Consider the following 18,209-nt stretch of genomic DNA (forward strand, 5'->3'; position numbering starts at 1 on the left):
CTCCCAAATCCTTTTTCACCCCTGTTCTCCTCCTCACCTCCTCATTTCTCACTCTATCCAGCCTAGTAACCCCCACCATACTTCTCAGACACCTCATCTCAAACACATTCAAACTCCTTCTCTCTTCTTCTCTTATGTTCCACGTTTCTGCCCCATACAGTGCTGTTGGCACAATCACTCCTTCATACAGTCTCCTCTTCGCATCCATTCCCAAATGTCTATTCCTCATTACACTCTTTAAACCACCAAGGCATTTACTCGCTTCTCTCAATCTACATTCTACCTCCACCTTCACTCCACCTTTTCCTGCTACACTTGCACCCAAGTATCTAAAACTATCCACTTCCTCCAGTCGCTCTCCCTTAATGTTCACTTCCAGTCTACTGCCACTTTCACCCCTTGTACATCTCATCACCTTACTTTTACCCACCTTTATCTTTAGCTTTCTTCTATCACATACTCTCCCAAACTCTGCCACCAGCTTCCTCAATCCCTCCTCTGACCATGCCACAAGCGCAGTGTCGTCCGCAAACAACAGCTGGCTCACCTCCCACTTTTCTCCATTTTCTTTAACCATCTCCAATCCCTGACTCACTACCCTAGCATTCACCTCTTGCACCACCCCATCCATGTATAAGTTGAACAGCCTGGGCGACATAACGCATCCTTGACGAAGTCCCACCTTTACTTCAAACCACTCGCTCTCTCCATTTCTAATCCTAACACATGCTCTACTACTCTCATAAAAACTCTTCACAGCTCCCAAAAGCTTTCCTCCTATCCCATAAATCTGCATAACCTCCCACAGTGCCTTTCTGTCTACCCTATCATAAGCCTTTTCCAGATCCATAAAAGCCAAAAAAACATCCTTCCCCTTCCTATAGCTTTCTCACATATCTGTCTTACCACAAAGATCTGATCTACACAACCTCTACCCGTCCTAAATCCACACTGTTCCTCACCAATTACTCCTTCTGTTCCTCTCCTAATCCTCTCAATTAAGATCCTCCCATAAGCCTTCCCTACTACACTCAACAGGCTAATCCCTCTAAAATTACTACATTCACACTTGTCCCCTTTTCCCTTGTAAAGAGGAACTATGCAGGCACTACTCCAGTCCTCCGGTACTCTACCCTCTCTCCAGCAAACATTAAATAACCTCACCAACCCCTCCACCATCACTGAACCTCCCTTTTTCAGACATTCTGCATGACATCCATCCAGACCAGGTGCCTTACCTGCTTTCATCATCTTTACAACTGCCTTCACCTCATCCTTCCTTATTTCTCCTCCATTCTCCTCACTCATCACTCTCATTTTCTTCGCATTTCCCACTGCAGCTATCTTTCCCTCCCTATCCTCCTTCACATTTAGCAACTCCCTAAAATATTCTGCCCATCTTCCCCTCACTGCCATCTCTTCCATTATCATCTCTCCATCTGTACCTTTTACCTTTTCTTCCCTACTTGATTCGCCTCCTCTTCCTCTCTTAATTTCTTTCCAAAACATCTTTTTATTACTTTCAATAATATCTGTCATACTCCTACCCCATTTCACATCTGCTCTCCTCTTTGCCTCCTTTACCTTTTGCTTTACTTCTCTTTTCTTTTCACGTCTCATATGACTCCCCTGTCCTCTTTTGTAACCAATCTGTGAATGCTCGCTTCTTCTCTTCTACAACCTTCTTTGTTTCCTCATCCCACCATTCACTACCCTTTCTTCTATTTCCCCCTGTCCTTCTTGTTCCACACACCATCCTTGCACACTTTAAGACTCCCTCCTTGAACCATCCCCATTCCTCCTCCACACCCATCTCTGTTCTATCCTTTACTCCCTCCCACTTCTCCTTCAGCTTCTTTTCGTACTCCTCCTTTTCACTCAAATTGACTCCACAGTAAACACTTAAATTACTCGTAGAAAGCTTCGGTAGAAGATCAGGGTTTTGGAGCTGAGCGATGACGACTGGCAGAACGGAAGGCGAAGTTGGAGACAAACGACGTCCAGTCGATGTATCACGCCAGTTTTAGAGTGGAGAGAGGGGAGGGGGGAGTAGTGGACTAGGTGCAGTCACCAAGTTCTCTCTGATAAAACCATGTCTGTCCGGGACGCACATAACCTCGGTCAGCATACGTGGCAGCTCGTTTCGAGTAAGACTTCGAAGCGCACTCGAATTGTTCGTAATTTAAGAAGGCTGGTTGTTTAGAAGATTAAGTGGCGATTTTCCCTTACACAACTCCCCCCGTAAAGTCTTCCTTTGGAAGACTTAAGTGGGGAAACGCCACCTGAAATTGAGAAGAAAAGGTTATGCTCGACTAAGCAGGTCAGCCCCAATATTGTCAACTCCGGCCACATGTACAATCCTGAACTTGTAAGCTTGCAGACTCAGAGCCCATCGTAACAGTCTGTCATTCTTGCCCTTGAACGTGTGAAGGTAGGTGAGGGGTTTGTGATCGACTTCGAGAACAAATTCATGCCCTCTGAGATAATAATCAAACCTTTGGATCTCAAACACAACTGCCAAACATTCTCGTTCAATAGTGGAATATCTGCTCTCTCAGTCGAGAAGTTTCCGGCTGGCGAAGGCAACTGGGTGGGGGTAGTCAAGATGGTATTGTAGTAGGACGGCGCCGAGACCATGATTAGAAGCGTCCGTACGGAGGACAAACGTTAGACTAGTGTCAGGGAGTCTGAGGACAGGGTTAGAAGATAATACAAGCTTAAGGTGATTAAACAGGGACTGGAGCTCTTCTGTCCATGGTAGAGGTTCTCTGACGGTCTTCCTAAGCAGATTAGATAGAGGCCCAGTGTAGTCAGTGGCCTGGGGGATAAACATCTTGTAGAAACCTACCATACCCAAGAATGAGCGTAGAAGCTTTTTGGTGGAAGGGGGTGGTACGCGACACAGAGCTTCCACCTTGTCTGGTTGAAGCTGTAGACAATCCCCACCCAATATGAAGCCAAGATACTGGATGGCTGGGAATCCAAAATGACACTTTGAAATATTCAGTGTGAGGTGATGGCTCCTGATCCTGTCCAAAACAGCCCTAAGCTGTGCCGTACAGTGTTGAGACCAATCTGAAGAATAAACAAATATGTTATCAAAATAGAAAGAGACCTTAGGTAAGCCGGCAAGGACAATATGCATTAGGCGGATGTACGTTGTGCATGCAGTGGCAAGACCAAATGGTAAGCAACAGAATTCCATGAGGCCAAGATGAGTTGGGAAAGCGGTCAGGGGTTTGGCTCTTTCAGAAAGAGGCACTTGGTAATAGGCCTTGCACAAGTCCAGTTCAGAGAAGTATTTTGAGCCAGAAAACTTGTACAAATCCTCTTCAATGTTACATACAGGTTTGGCGTGAAAGACAGTTACAGCGTTCAGCTGGCGGTAGTCTATCGCCATGCAATACGAGCCGTCAGACTTTCGAACCATTACGACTGATGAACAATGTGGTGACGACGATCTCTGGATGATACCTTGTTGGAACAGGCGCTCTATCTCTGATTCAAAGTGCGGTTTAAGGTGGACAGGCACAGGGTAGACCTTCATATGAATCCTATCGGTAGTGGTAAGGATTATATCATGTTCGACAGTCGAGGTACAACCTGGATTATCCGAGAAAACTTCTTTGTATTCACTTACCAATTCTTCCAAGGAAGTCTGTTGATACCCCTCCATTTTAGGGTTAACATTTGGCCTCGAATCTGTTTCATCGGTTTGACCATCAGGGGTCACGGGTAGTCGGGAATCTTCTGGTTCACTTAGGCAGATCTTTTTGTGTAAAGGGCTATCATCTATAGTGGAGGGTTCATCCAAAAGCTCGGCAAATGCAACTGAAAGACGTCTAATACTTTTTTAGCAAGTTGGCGTGGTACAACTTGGGGCCTATGGGGCTATCAGTGACATAGTCCACCTTACCTCTCTTTTCCAGTACTTTGTAGGGGCCCTTCCAGGCGACCAGAAGTTTACTTTTATCGCTGGGTAACAAAATTAGTACTTCATCACCGGGTTGAAATTTGCAATCTTGGGACCTGACGTTGAAATAAGCTTTGTATCGGGCAGTACTAACGTCGGCGTTTTGGGCAGCAATCTTAGCTGATTCTGCCAGTTTGTCTTGGAGTTTGATGACGTAGCTGAAGGTGGAGTGGTCGTCATCCTTAATGCTGCGGTCCTCCCACAAGTCCCGAAGTACCGAGAGGGGCCCTCCTACAGTTCTTCCATGCAGAAGTTAAAAAGCAGAAAATCCGGTCCAATTGCTGGGGATCTCTGATGGCAAACAAAGTAGGGACAAGATACTGATGGCAATCTCGCGGTTTTTCAGTACACATTTTGCGTAGTGCAGCTTTCAAGGGACCGTGGAGTCTCTCGACGCGGCCGTTCCCACTCGGATGGAAAGGTGTGGTAAATGATGGCTTGACACCCAGGAGCTTATGCAATTCTGCCATTGGTTGTGAAATAAACTGTGTTCCCTGGTCAGACAATATTTCTCGGGGAATGCCAACTCTGGAGAAGATGGTGAGGAGTGCTTCGGCTACAGAGATGGAATCGACCTCCTTCAATGGAACTGCCTCTGGGAAGCCCGTGGCAAAGTCAATGAGGGTGAGAATGTAACGATGTCCCTCTGCAGAAGGTGGGGATAGTGGACCGACCAAGTCGATGGCTACCCTGGAGAAAGGTTCAGTAATAATAGGTAGAGGGTGTAGAGGTACAGGTCTGACCCTGCCCTTACTCGACATTCATTGGCAAATGCCACACGAGCGGCAGAAATCACGAATATCTACTGCCATCCCAGGCCAGAAAAACTTGTCTATCTTCATAGCAGTTTTTCTTTGAGAAAAGTGTCCCCCTAATGGATTTTCATGGCCAACAGACAAAATGATTGGTCAGCACTCTTTCGGGACAACAAGGGCGAGTTTACCCACCTTTTCAACATGCGTAGATAATATGCATTTTCGGTACAGCAAACCATCTCCTCAGATTTTGTTTTATCCCACAATCCAGCCAGAGTGGGACAGGATTCCTGTAGACTACAGAACTCTTCAGGGGTAATGGACAGGGGTTGAAGGGCAGGCATCTGAAGAGGATGAACTCTCTTCATCTTGGACCTGCGAGTCTCGACAGCGTTGATCTGGAAAGTGGACTCTTGAGTTAATGTAGGAGGTGGGACCGTCTTTGTGATAGGGGCAGCGGCGGCAATGGATGTTTGCATGCCTGTAGGAAGAGTTGAATGTGTAGTAGTGTCTAAAGAGCTAGCATGGGGTTTGAAAGGAAAGGGGTCAGGTTTACTAGGATCCCGTGCCCCAGGAATGTTGCCGATCAAGACGCTTGCGCATTTCATAGGGGCTCTGACTGTGTCAACCCATCCCTCGTAGTATGGACAGCGTATATAGCAGCGGACAACAGGAAACTCGTTAACTCGTCCCAAAAAGTCTGCTACAGATACCTTTGGGCACAGGGACACATCTGCATCTGGGACAGCTTCTTCGGAGACCAGGACACAGTTGCACCCAGTGTCCCTGACTATGGTAGAAGTCCAAGAGCCATTGATAGTTCCTGCAATGGTGAAACATGGGGTGGTCCTGTTACTCATGCAAAATCCTACCTTGAATTGATATTGGGCTTCTTTGTCTTTGAATGCACGGGGATTCTTTGGACAACGAGATCGATGATGTCCTTCTTCACCGCAGTTGAAACACCTCATGGGCGTACGGAAGGCACCGCCTTTTGTATCTTGATGGGTTGAGCCATGGCTAGGGGGAGGTAAAGATTCGACCACATTAGTTTTCCTACGAGGAAAAGAAGTCTTACCAGAAGCATAGTTAGTATTCGGCTTTGGATAGGCCTTATGGGCGGAGGCCCAATCATCCGCCTGTACCACCGCCGATTCTAGGGAAGTTACACTCTATTCCTTGATGAAGAGGCGTATATCTGGAATTAGAGAAGCAAGGAACTGATCTAAGACAACAAATTGTCTTAGAGCTTCGAATGTCTGGGGGACCTTGCACGCCTCCAGCAAATTGTCGGTAATTTTCCCCGACGTGAATCTTGTCGTTCCTGAAGTCCAATCTATAGCGTTTGGGAGTCTTGTCAAATCCTGTGAGCAATGCCTGCTTAAGGGGGTACGCGACACCTGGAGGTCATTTTCTAAACTATTTAGAGTAAAGAGCTGAAACTTCTCAGGTAAAGAGGTATCCATGTTGCCTACATTTTAGGTGAAACAGAATGATGTATGTACACATGTACACATGTAAGTATACCAGTAGCGACATTTAAAAGTGCACAGCACCATAATACGTGGACCAATTTGTTTTATATTTTGGCTATGATTAGTCAGTAGGCACACCTAGGGCCGGTCATTGAGTAATTGAACAATTTCCTTTATACTTTTGCATACAGGCATTTCAATTTTAATGTCCGGCAAAAATCGTGAAAAATTATTTTTTTTTTGGTCGTTTCCATTATTACTCCGAACTCTTTCATCCTATTCAAAATATTCGAACGATCGGCCCTAACAGTTACTAAAAGTAATATTCCCTGTAAGTTTCATCTAAATCTGATGTATTTTAGATTTTTTATGATTAAAAAAAAAGTAAAAAAAATATCGAACGGAGATATGGTAACTTGAAATATAAATATATCTGTACCTTGCTTATAGTTTCACCAATTTGACTGATTTTTTCATGGCTTAATTCTTATTATATAATGAGTAAGTACAGTAAAAATCATCAACATATTTTAATTATAAGTACTTTAAATACTGAAAAACTAAAGTATAAGTATATCACAGTAGTGACGACGCACAGACGACACCATCATATAATTTGCTTTTTTGCACCTTTGGCGGTTTCTTCATATGAAACCTCACTACTGGGGGTCTTCAGGGTATTTAAATCATTGGAAAGAGGTTTATTTTCCAGCAGTGGGCGCCTTCTCTTTCCTCATCAGATTCCCCTCACCAATCTATGTTGGTAGGGCACCCCCTCCAGCATCATATGATGTCCCTTCTTCTCTCTTCTTTCTCTCTTCTTCCTCTATAGCCTTGATCTTTTTCCTCTTGCTTTCTTCTTTGGATTTAATCTTCCTGTTTGAATTGTTTAGTCTAATGTTGTCCTTTACCTCTGTCACTGTCACAGAGGTGCAGGTGAGGGCAGTGGTGGAGTGAGAGGTGGTGAGGTCTTGGCTAGTCGTCTTTGACTGCTTGCCATCTTTAACTGCTGTTTTTTGTCATTGTGGATGTTCTTTTGTTCTTTTTGCTACCCATGATGACTGTACTAAAGAGTAATATGTACTAGCTAAAGTAATAGATTGCAATGAGAGCTCATGAGACATGCGCACTTTTCCTTTCAGAGCTAGCCGGTAACTGACGCTTAGCTTCGCTCAAAGTTGGCAAAACTTCTCCCTCCACCTTCCTCCCTTCCCCTCCACCATCGTACTGGCTGTTGAAGCACTGGGCGAGCGTAAATTCAATCAAATTTCAACGTTATTCGATGCGACTGAAGGTCCTAAATGGCACGCCTCTCTATAGTGTGGGTTGCGCCTTTAACTCTAACCCTTTAAACCTCACCCAAGACCTTTAAATTGCACGCGGCTGGAAAATTATTTGTCGGGATTTATTTCTAAATGGTATATGAACATTTTGAACAGTTTTGAAAAATGCCATATCTTGACCAAATTCACCCCCCCCCCCCCCCCAGGTGTCGCGTATCCCCTTAAGGAGGGAAAAATTGCTTATCGTTGCCAAATCAAACGTAGAATACAATTCATCAGCCTTAACTGTTAATGTGCTGCCCAACCTGGCGGCAAGCGAATCTTCCTCAACTTGGAGCAGGTTTGCCACCCTCTCGAACCTGGAGAGGTACAAAGCTATGTCTTCTTGGTATGTGGGGAGGTCGGGCCACTTGACGAAGATGTCCTGGCTAGAAGGCTGGTTACGAGTCGGGTGCAAGTTTGGCAAGCTCAATTTCCTTTTCATGTTGTAATTTAGCCATCTTTTCTTCGTGTTATCACTGTTCCCTCTTTTTTTCTCTTCGTGTTCCCGCTGTTCCCTCTTTTCTTTCTCTTCGTGTTCTCGCTGTTCCCTCTTTTCTTTCTCTTTGTGTTCTCGCTGTTCCCTCTTTTCTTTCTCTTCATGTTCTCGCTGTTCCCTCTTTTCTTTCTCTTCGTGTTCTCGCTGTTCCCTCTTTTCTTTCTCTTCGTGTTCTCGCTGTTCCCTCTTTTCTTTCTCTTCGTGTTCTCGCTGTTCCCTCTTTTCTTTCTCCGTGTTTTCGCTGTTCCCTCTTTTCTTTCTCTTCGTGTTCTCGCTGTTCCCTCTTTTCTTTCTCTTCGTGTTCTCGCTGTTTCCTTTCGTGTTCTCGCTGTTCCCTTTCGTGTTCTCGCTGTTCCTTATCCCGTTCTCGCTCGCGTTCTTTGGTTCTTTCATCCCTTTCAAATGTCTGTTGATTTAAAACAAAGCGGCCAACATTGTCACCCTTCAAACCGATGGATTCGGCCTGGACCTTGAGTTCTTCAATAGAAGTAAACTTAGACATTCTTGGGAGTATGGCTACGATTAACAAAATACTAAGACAATAAATAAATAAACAGCACAAATTAAGGTCAAGTACAGAGGAAAAGTTGTGTAACTTAAGTTAATGAAAAATATAAATACACCAAAATTTCAATACGGAACAAAGTATGGTCGTCCAGCTAACGAAAGGACTAGTTGTCCTAAACAACACCCTACTATGCTTTCATGCGGATACAAATGCATGTAGCACAGGCATAATATTGACTTAACCTAAACACAAGTAATATAAGGCCGAAGGCCAGCTGTTTGTACCCATTTCTGCAGCGGCAATGATATAAGCCGAAATATTGCATAGAAGTACATGTGGGGACTCCGTTCACCACAGTAGCCAAAAAGAAAAAGCCATAGAAACCATCCCCACCAGTTCCAATCCCTACATATTCCACTCCCCTCCACCCTCCTCCTTCCCTCTTATCTTGGCACCTCCTGGATGATAGGTCATCCCTGCATCCTGTCCACTGCCCTGGATCAGAAGCAGTGTCACTAGACACAGCACATCCACAGCAAGGCCGCTTCATAAATTCAGGGATACCCCCCTCTCCGTCCCCTCATGCAGAAAAGGAGGAGACAGGGAGAAATCCCTTCGGGCTGCGTCAAATTTTTTCTCATACATACATACTTCCTCACCCACCATCCCCCACCCACTCCCCCTCATGCATCACAGCATCATCCATACACAACCCTTCTCCATTCACCCCTATCTTCTATCCTCTCCCGTCATTCCTCAACAGACATCATTCTCTTTTGTAATGCCCCTTTCACCCCATCTATCCATCTCATCCTAGGACGCCCCCTCATATCCACTCCTTCCAACTCTGCCTTCCACACCTCTTTTACTAGTCTTTCTTCACTCATTCTTTCCATGTGTCCAAACCATCCTAATACCCTTTCATCAACCCTATCTCCCAACTCCCTTTCCACCCCTGTTCTCCTCCTCACCTCCTCACCTCCTCATTTCTCACTCTGTCCAGCCTAGTAACCCCTATCATACTTCTCAGACACCTCATCTCAAACACATTTAAACTCCTCTCTTCCTCTGTTATGTTCCATGTTTCTGCCCCATACAGTGCTGTTGGCACAATCACTCCTTCATATAACCTTCTCTTAGCATCCATTCCCAGATGTCTCTTTCTCATTACACTTTTTAATCCACCAAGGCATTTACTCACTTCTCTCAATCTACATTCAGCCTCCACCCCCACTCCTCCCTTTCCTGCCATATTGGCACCCAAGTATCCAAAACTATCCACTTCCTCCAGTCTCTCACCCTTAATGCTCAATTTCAGCCTGCTGTCACTCTCCCCTTGTACATCTCATCACCTTACTTCTGCCAAAATTTATCTTCAGCTTCCTTCTTTCACACACCATAAACTGTCTCTAACTTCCTCAATCCCTCCTCTGATCCTGCTACAAGCACAGTGTTGTCAGCAAACAGCAACTGGCTTATTTCCCACTTTTCTCAATTTTCTTTAACCATCTCCAACCCCTGACCCACTACCCTTGCATTCACCTCTCGCACCACCCCATCCATGTATAGATTGCACAGCCAGGGCAACATAACACATCCCTGATGAAGTCCCACCTTTACCTCAAACCATTCACTCTCTCCATTTCTAATCCTAACACAAGCTCTACTACTCTCATAAAAACTCTTAACTGCTCTTAACAGCTTTCCTCCTATCCCATATATCTGCAGTACCTCCCACAGTGCCTTCCTGTGTACCCTGTCATAAGCCTTTTCTAGATCCATAAAAGCCCAAAAAACATCCTTACCTTTTCCTATAGCTTTCTCACATACCTGTCTTACCACAAAAATCTGATCTTCACAACCCCTACCTGTCCTAAACCCACACTGTTCCTCACCAATTACTCCCTCTGTTCCTCTCCTAATCCTCTCGATCTAGACCCTCCCATAAGCCTTCCCAACTACACTCAACAAGCTGATCCCTCTGAAACTACTACACTCACACTTGTCCCCCTTTCCCTTGTAAAGTGGAACTATATAGGCACTCCTCCAGTCCCCCAGCACTCTACCCTCTCTCCAACAAACATTAAATAACCTCACCATCCAGTGCACCATAACTGTACCTCTTTTTTTTTTTCAGACATTCTGCATGGCATCCATCCAACCCAGGTGCCTTATCTGCTCTCATCATCTTAACAGCTGCTTTCACTTCATCTTTCCCTATTTCTCCTCCATTTTCCTCACTCATCACTCTCATTTTCTTAGCGTTTCCTCCCTATCCTCCTTCACATTTAGCAACTCCCTAAAATACTGTGCCCACCTTCCTCTCACTGCCTTTTCTTCCATTATCATCTCTCCATCTGCACCTTTTACCTTTTCTTCTCTACTTGATTCACCTCCTCTTCCTTTTTTAATTTCTTTCCAAAACATCTTTTTATTACTTTCAATTTTTTTTGTCATACTCTTACCCCATTTCACATCTGCTCTCCTCTTTGCTTCCTTTATCTTATGCTTAACTTCCCTCGTCCTAATTTGTAGCCAATCTATGAATGCCTGTTTCTTCTCTTCTACAACCTTCTTTGCTTCCTCATCCCACCACTCACTACCCTTCCTTCTATTTCCTCCCGCCCTCCTTGTTCCACACACCATCTTTGCACACCTTATGACTCCCTCCTACAACCATCCCCATTCCTCCTCCACTCCTAGTTCTACTCTATCCTTCACTCCCTCCCACTCCTCTCTCAGCTTATTATACTCATTCTCCTTTTCTTTCTCATTTAAGCAGTCCACTCTAAGTACCTCCCTACCTTCTGCCCTTTCCTCTTTGTCCACCCTCAATTTACCTTCCAAAAAATGATCTGATATTCCCCCACTCTCTCCCCTTAGAACATGTACATCCTTAACCCCTTCCATACGGTGCCACACACGTAGGCGGCATGAGGAGCAAGTGGATACGTGAGGCTGCCATATCGGCGTCTTGATTATATTTATTGTAGTTGCCCCTGTGTAATGACATACTCTCTAAACTGTCTTCATCACATTTTCTATGGTTATCAAAATTCACAGGTGAAAGAGAGAACGATCGATATAAGCGGTGACTATATTTTATGATGCGAGTATTATTACGACACATCGTACGTCTGGCAGCTAATGCTGCCCGCAAGATTTTGAACCGTACTGAAGAGGTTAACTCTTCCTCCCATACTCCTGGTCACCACTATATGGTCCATTAACACTATGCCACCCTTCCCTCCACCACCCTCTCCCATGTGTACTTATGCTTGACTTTCTTCCTAAATACTGTATTTGCTATCATCATCTCACTCTCAAGACACGTCTCCACCATCAATTCTCCACTACAATTTTCACCTGGAACTCCATACTTCCCAATCACTCCATCTATTGGTTCATTTGCAACCCTAGCATTAAGGTCTCCCAATACAACTACATTGACATTTCTCCCTAATCCCTCTATGCACTCATATCTACCCAAAAAGCCTCCCTTTCCTCTATGCTCTTCTCACAACCAGGCCCAGATGCACTTATAAAAACCCACATCTCCCTTCCCAGCTTCACCTTCATCCACATGAACCTTGATGAAACCTCCTTCCACTCCACTACATGCTTATTTATGTCTTCACTTACTAGTATAGCCACCCCTTCTCTCCCTCGTCCCCTCTTCACTCCTGAGTACCTCCCAGCTACGCTCCCAAACTCACACACTCCCTTCCCTTTCATTTTAGTTTCACTCAAAGCTAGCACATCCATATTTCTTCTCACAAACGTACTGCCTATCTCTTCCCTTTTACTCTTATCTGTACCACATCCACGCACATGACCCAAACCTTAGGGTACTGGTTGGAAAGCTCCCAGACCCTCTTATTCCTTTACTTTTTTTTAGGAATGTCCCCTTTTGGGGCTACAGGTAGTAGGACTTCTAATCCCATCCCCGTCCCGTTTTTTGTCGCTTCTTATGACTCGAGTGGAAAGACTTGGTGGTAGCATTCTCTTCCCCCCCTCCACAGGAGGGACAGTCATAGTATAAAAGTGTCATCATTTCTCTATGAACAGTTTTCCTCGATCACAGACAAAATTATGTGTGGCTCTGTTCCTTAGGGGCGCCCCATATAGACTCCAAAGTATTAACTGCATGCTACTCTGCCACAATAACATGCAGCCAATACCCACAGAAAATATGATCAAGCTAATTGACAATATGGGGGTCACTCAGCTACAGCTACAAAATAAATATAACCAAGACACCAACGCCAGCATCCTCATATACCCATTTGTGTCTCATGATGCCGATGTAGGCGTCATCATATGGAAGGGGTTAATATCAGATTTGCATATTTCCTCTAGAACTTTTTTCTTTTCTTTATTTTTAAGTTGAGTGAGGAAAATGGAGGAGAAATAAGGAAGGTGAAGTGAAGGCAGTTGTTATGATGAAAGCAGGTAAGGCACCTGGTCTGGATGGATGCCATGCAGAATGTCTAAAAAAAAGGAGATACAGTGATGGTGGACTGGCTGGTGAGGTTATTTAATGTTTGCTGGAGAGAGGGCAGAGTGCCGGAGGACTGGAGGAGTGCCTGTATAGTTCCACTTTATAAGGGAAAAGGGGACAAGTGTGAATGTAGTAGTTTCAGAGGGATTAGCTTGTTAAGTGTAGTTGGGAAGGCTTATGGGAGGATCTTGATTGAGAGGATTAGGAGAGGAACAGAGGGAGTAATTGGTGAGGAACAGTGTGGATTTAGGACGGGTAGAGGTTGTATAGATCAGATCTTTGTGGTAAGACGGATATGTGAGAAAGCTATAGGAAAGGGGAAGGAAGTTTTTTGGGCTTTTATGGATCTGGAAAAGGCTTATGATAGGGTAGACATAAAGGCACTGTGGGAGGTTATGCAGATATATGGGATAGGAGGAAAGCTTCTAGGAGCTGTCAAGAGTTTTTATGAGAGTAGTAGAGCTTGTGTCAGGATTAGAAATGGAGAGAGTGAGTGGTTCGAGGTAAAGGTGGGACTTCGTCAAGGATGTATTATGTCGCCCTGGCTGTTCAACTTATACACGGATGGTGTAGTGCGAGAGGTAAATGCAAGGGTAGTGGGTCATGGATTGGAGATGGGTAAAGAAAAAGGAGAAAAGTGGGAGGTGAGCCAGCTGTTGTTTGCTGACAACACTGCGCCTGTGGCAGGATCAAAGGAGGGACTGAGGAAGTTGGTGACAGAGTTTGGGAGAGTATGTGATAGAAGAAAGCTAAAGATAAATGTGGGTAAATGTAAGGTGATGAGATGTACAAGGGGTGAAAGTGGCAGTAGACTGGAAGTGAGCATCAAGGGAGAGCCACTGGAGGAAGTGGATAGTTTTAGATACTTGGGTGCAAGTGTAGCAGGAAAAGGTGGAGTGAAGGTGGAGGTAGAATGTAGATTGAGAGAAGCGAGTAAATGCCTTGGTGGATTGAAGAGTGTAATGAGAAATAGACATTTGGGAATGGATGCTAAGAGGAGACTGTATGAAGGAGTGATTGTGCCAACAGCACTGTATGGAGCAGAAACATGGAACATAATAGAGGAAGAGAGAAGGAGTTTGAATGTGTTTGAGAGGAGGTGTCTGAGAAGTATGATGGGGATTACTAGGCTAGATAGAGTGAGAAATGAGGAGGTGAGGAGGAGAACAGGGGTGGAAAGGGAGTTGGGAGATAGGGTTGATGAAAGAGTATTAGGATGGTTTGGACACATGGAAAGAATGAGTGAAGAAAGACTAGTAAAAGAGGTATGGAAGGTAGATGTGGAGGGAGTGAACATGAGGGGATGTCCTAGGATGGGGTGAAGGGGGCTTTGGGGAAGAAGGGAATGTCTGTTGAGGAAGGACGGGAGAGGACAGAAGACTGGGGTGAATGGAGAATGGTTGTATATGGATGATGTTGTGATGCATGAGGTGGAATGGGCAGGGGGATGGGGGGTGAGGTAGTATGTGTGAGCAAAATTTGATGCAGCCCGAAGGGATTTCTCCCAGTCTTCTCCTTTTATGCATGGGGGGACGGAGAGGGGGGGTCGCCGATTTAATGAAGCGGCCTTGCTGTGGATGTGCTGTGTCCTGCTACACTGCTTCTGACTCAGGGCAGTGGACAAGGTGCATGGATGACCCGTCATCCAGGAGGTGCTAGATAAGAGGGAGGGTGGAGGGGTGTGGAGTGTATTCAGGGATGGAATGGGTGGGAATGATTTTATGCCTTTTCCTTTTTGGCTACCTCCCTTGTAAGGGGGAAAAAGCCTTGGTATATGTATTTTTAAGTTACACTGCAGTAATGTTTTTGTTTGTGTTCTTTTTCAGGGAAACAAAGAGCTTTCAGTCTCCCCACCAAACTCTGCCATATCTCCATCCCCATGTAAACGACAGCCCTCACCATTAGCAGTTACTCCATGTAAAAAAGGTACGTAGCTGGGAATCCAAGTTTTTTAATGTGTTTGTTGAGCAGCGAAGGGAGAAGACAGTTGAGTGGATGATAAATTGATGTAGCTTGAAGATATTTACCGAAATAAATACCATGTGAGGATGGAGCCTTTATTAGTACAATGTTTTGTTTGTTACAGATTTTTCAAGTACATAGTTGTAATTCACATGACTGAGATTAAATAAGAACATGGAGAGGGAGGTAGGGAGTGGGTATTGGGGGGGCACTGAATACTAAAAAGGTTAAGAAGGTGGACTAAAGGTCTGGGAACAGGAAAGGTTAAGAAGGAAGACTAAATGTCTGGGAACAGGAAAGGTTAAGGATAAAATGGAATAGTTGGCTGGGTGAAGGAACTGAGGGTGGACAACAACCTTGAGAGGAAAAGGGGGATTTTGGAGGGCAACTAGGGATAGTTTCAAATTTTGTTGGCAATGGGTATTAAAGGAATTAGGTGGGGCGAGATATTGAACATGCCCCTATTTAGTTCAATTGTGTTGGATCCTTGTATAATGGCTGCTTCCAAACATTTTCTATGGATCTTGTCAGGCTCACATATCAGAAATTCTGCATTCTCCGAGTCCATCAGATGGTTGCTACTGTTCCTGTGTGCACCACACACATTGGTGGTGACATCATGGCAGACATTGTATTGGTGTTCTCAGATCTGGGTTTTTAGATCGCATGATGTTTCCCCAGTGTAGGATTTTTCACATCCTGAGCACGGAATCCAATAAACACTGGCTTTATTATCTGGCATTTGGCCAATGTTTTTTCTCGTCCTTGTGATGGCTTTGTCATGTTGGTCTGGCACACTACTTCCAAATTGGTGGTTTTTACAATACGAGGTTGGTGGCAATCGCTGGTTGGTAACATGAGACATTTGGCTGTCCTGCCCTGCTGCCAACGGCCTTCTAAAATCATAATGGGATTTCTCAGCGGTGAATGAATGTCCAGCATGCAGATAATTGCTGCCTAGGCTCTAATGACCTCCCCCCATTCCCCCAGACCTTCCTATTTATTCTCAGATTTGTGTACTATGGCTATATACTTGATAATGTTCTAAAAAGTGAAATGTCTTACTAATAAAGGCTCTGTCATCACATGGTGTTTCTTTTGATAGGAATGGTTATAATGGATTGGTTAGTGAGGCTTCATATGTACTGTAGGGAGGAGAATGTGTCAGAGGACTGGAGTGCTTGTATAATTCTGCTTTACAAAGGAAAAGGGGACAAATATGAATTTAGTAGTTCTAGAGGGATCATGTTGTAAAGCGTAGTTGGGGAATCTGGGAAGGGGTTATTTGATAGGATTAGGAGGAACAGGGTGTAATTGGTGAGACTTTAGGTTTAAAAAAGGTAGAGGGAGCATGAATCAATTTTTTTGTGGAAAGGCAGATATGCAAGAAGTTTTTGGCCAAAGCTGTGAATGACAGCTTGTGTTAGAGTCTGGAATGTTTAGAATGATTTGTTTGAGATGAAGGTGGTACTGCTCCAGGTTATGTCACCATAGTTGTTCAATGTATATGTGAACAGGGTGGTACTGGAGGTAAATGTGAAGGTGATGGGCAGAGGATTGGAAATGGTTAGTGAGAGTGGAGGGAAGTAAGAGTACACTTGTAGTTGGGTCAGAGGAGGGCCTAAGGCAGTTGGCATCAGTTTAAGGGAGTGTTGCATCGCTTTATAGAGTAGTTAAAAATTTTTTAATCAAATGTGTTTAATGAATATAGGTATAAATACGCCTTACATTAGTGTGTAATTCCTCAGGGTATTGTGTTCCTCCCATGTATATATAAGGCATAGTGAATATTTAATGAAGATATAATGAGCTCTAGTGAAGCTCTAATTACATACATACTACCAAGGCTTTTTCCCCCTTACAAGGGAGGTAGCCAAAAACGAAAAGGCATAAAATCATTCCCACCCATTCCATCCCTGAATACACTCCACACCCCTCCACCCTCCCTCTTATCTTAGCACCTCCTGGATGACGGGTCATCCCTGCACCTTGTCCACTGCCCGGGGTCAGAAGCAGTGTTGCAAGACACAGCACATCCACAGCAAGGCCGCTTCATTAAATCGGTGACCCCCTCTCCGTCCCCCCATGCATAAAAGGAGAAGACGGGGTGAAATCCCTTCGGGCAGCGTCAAATTTTGCTCACACATACTACCTCACCCCCCATCCCCCACCTATTCCATCCTCATGCATCACATCATCATCCATATACAACCATTCTCCATTCACCCCAGTCTTCTGTCCTCTCCCGTCCTTCCTCAACAGACGTTCCCCTCTTCCCCAAAGCCCCCTTCACCCCATCCATCCATCTCATCCTAGGACGTCCCCTCATGTTCACTCCCTCCACATCTACCTTCCATACCTCTTTTACTAGTCTTTCTTCACTCATTCTTTCCATGTGTCCAAACCATCCTAATACTCTTTCATCAACCCTATCTCCCAACTCCCTTTCCACCCCTGTTCTCCTCCTCACCTCCTCATTTCTCACTCTATCTAGCCTAGTAACCCCCATCATACTTCTCAGACACCTCATCTCAAACGCATTCAAACTCCTTCTCTCTTCCTCTTATGTTCCATGTTTCTGCCCCATACAGTGCTGTTGGCACAATCACTCCTTCATACAGTCTCCTCTTAGCATCCATACCTAAATGTCTATTCCTCATTACACTTTTTAATCTACCAAGGCATTTACTCGCTTCTCTCAATCTACATTCTACCTCCACCTCCACTCCACCTTTTCCTGCCACATTTGCACCCAAGTATCTAAAACTATCCACTTCCTCCAGTCGCTCTCCCTTAAGGGGATCGTCCATTAGAAAATCGAACTTTTTTAGTTTGGGGTGAAAGTGGCTGAGATTTTTTCCTAGTAACTGTTTTGTCTCAGAGAAGATACCACCAATTTTTCAAGTCATTTATGCTTATACTTTTTTTATCGTGATTTTTTTTTTTTTGGGGGGTAATTTTTGAAAATTTTGAAATTGATTCAGAGGATAGACCTTTGACTGGATATTGATTATTTTTTGTCTATATATGAAATAATCCTACTAGTCCTTGACAGGACATAAATCTGCCTCCAAATGTTCTCTCAATGATGCTGAATCCGAAAAGGATTTGCAGTTGAAAATCAGTGAAGGCATTTTGGATATGAATCAAGTTAAATGTGCAAAAATCAAGTTTTTCAGGAATGAGCATCATAGGTTTTTTGTTCATGGTTACT

The 18,209-nt window shown here is 44.4% G+C and overlaps 1 protein-coding gene across 4 annotated transcripts in view; it reads left to right on the forward strand.

Moving 5' to 3' along the window:
- Nucleotides 1–18,209, forward strand: part of Ube4B (Ubiquitination factor E4B) — a 679,226-nt gene that overhangs the window by 54,665 nt on the left and 606,352 nt on the right. For all 4 annotated transcript variants that reach the window (XM_076183024.1, XM_076183023.1, XM_076183022.1 and 1 more), the window contains exon 3: nt 14,860–14,959. In XM_076183024.1, coding sequence (XP_076039139.1) covers nt 14,860–14,959 — 100 coding nt within the window. The remainder of the gene's footprint in view (nt 1–14,859; nt 14,960–18,209) is intronic.

This window comes from Oratosquilla oratoria, chromosome 3 (genome assembly GCF_046742065.1).
Source record: "Oratosquilla oratoria isolate Oo_2021 chromosome 3, ASM4674206v1, whole genome shotgun sequence".
NCBI classification, from domain to species: domain Eukaryota; kingdom Metazoa; phylum Arthropoda; class Malacostraca; order Stomatopoda; family Squillidae; genus Oratosquilla; species Oratosquilla oratoria.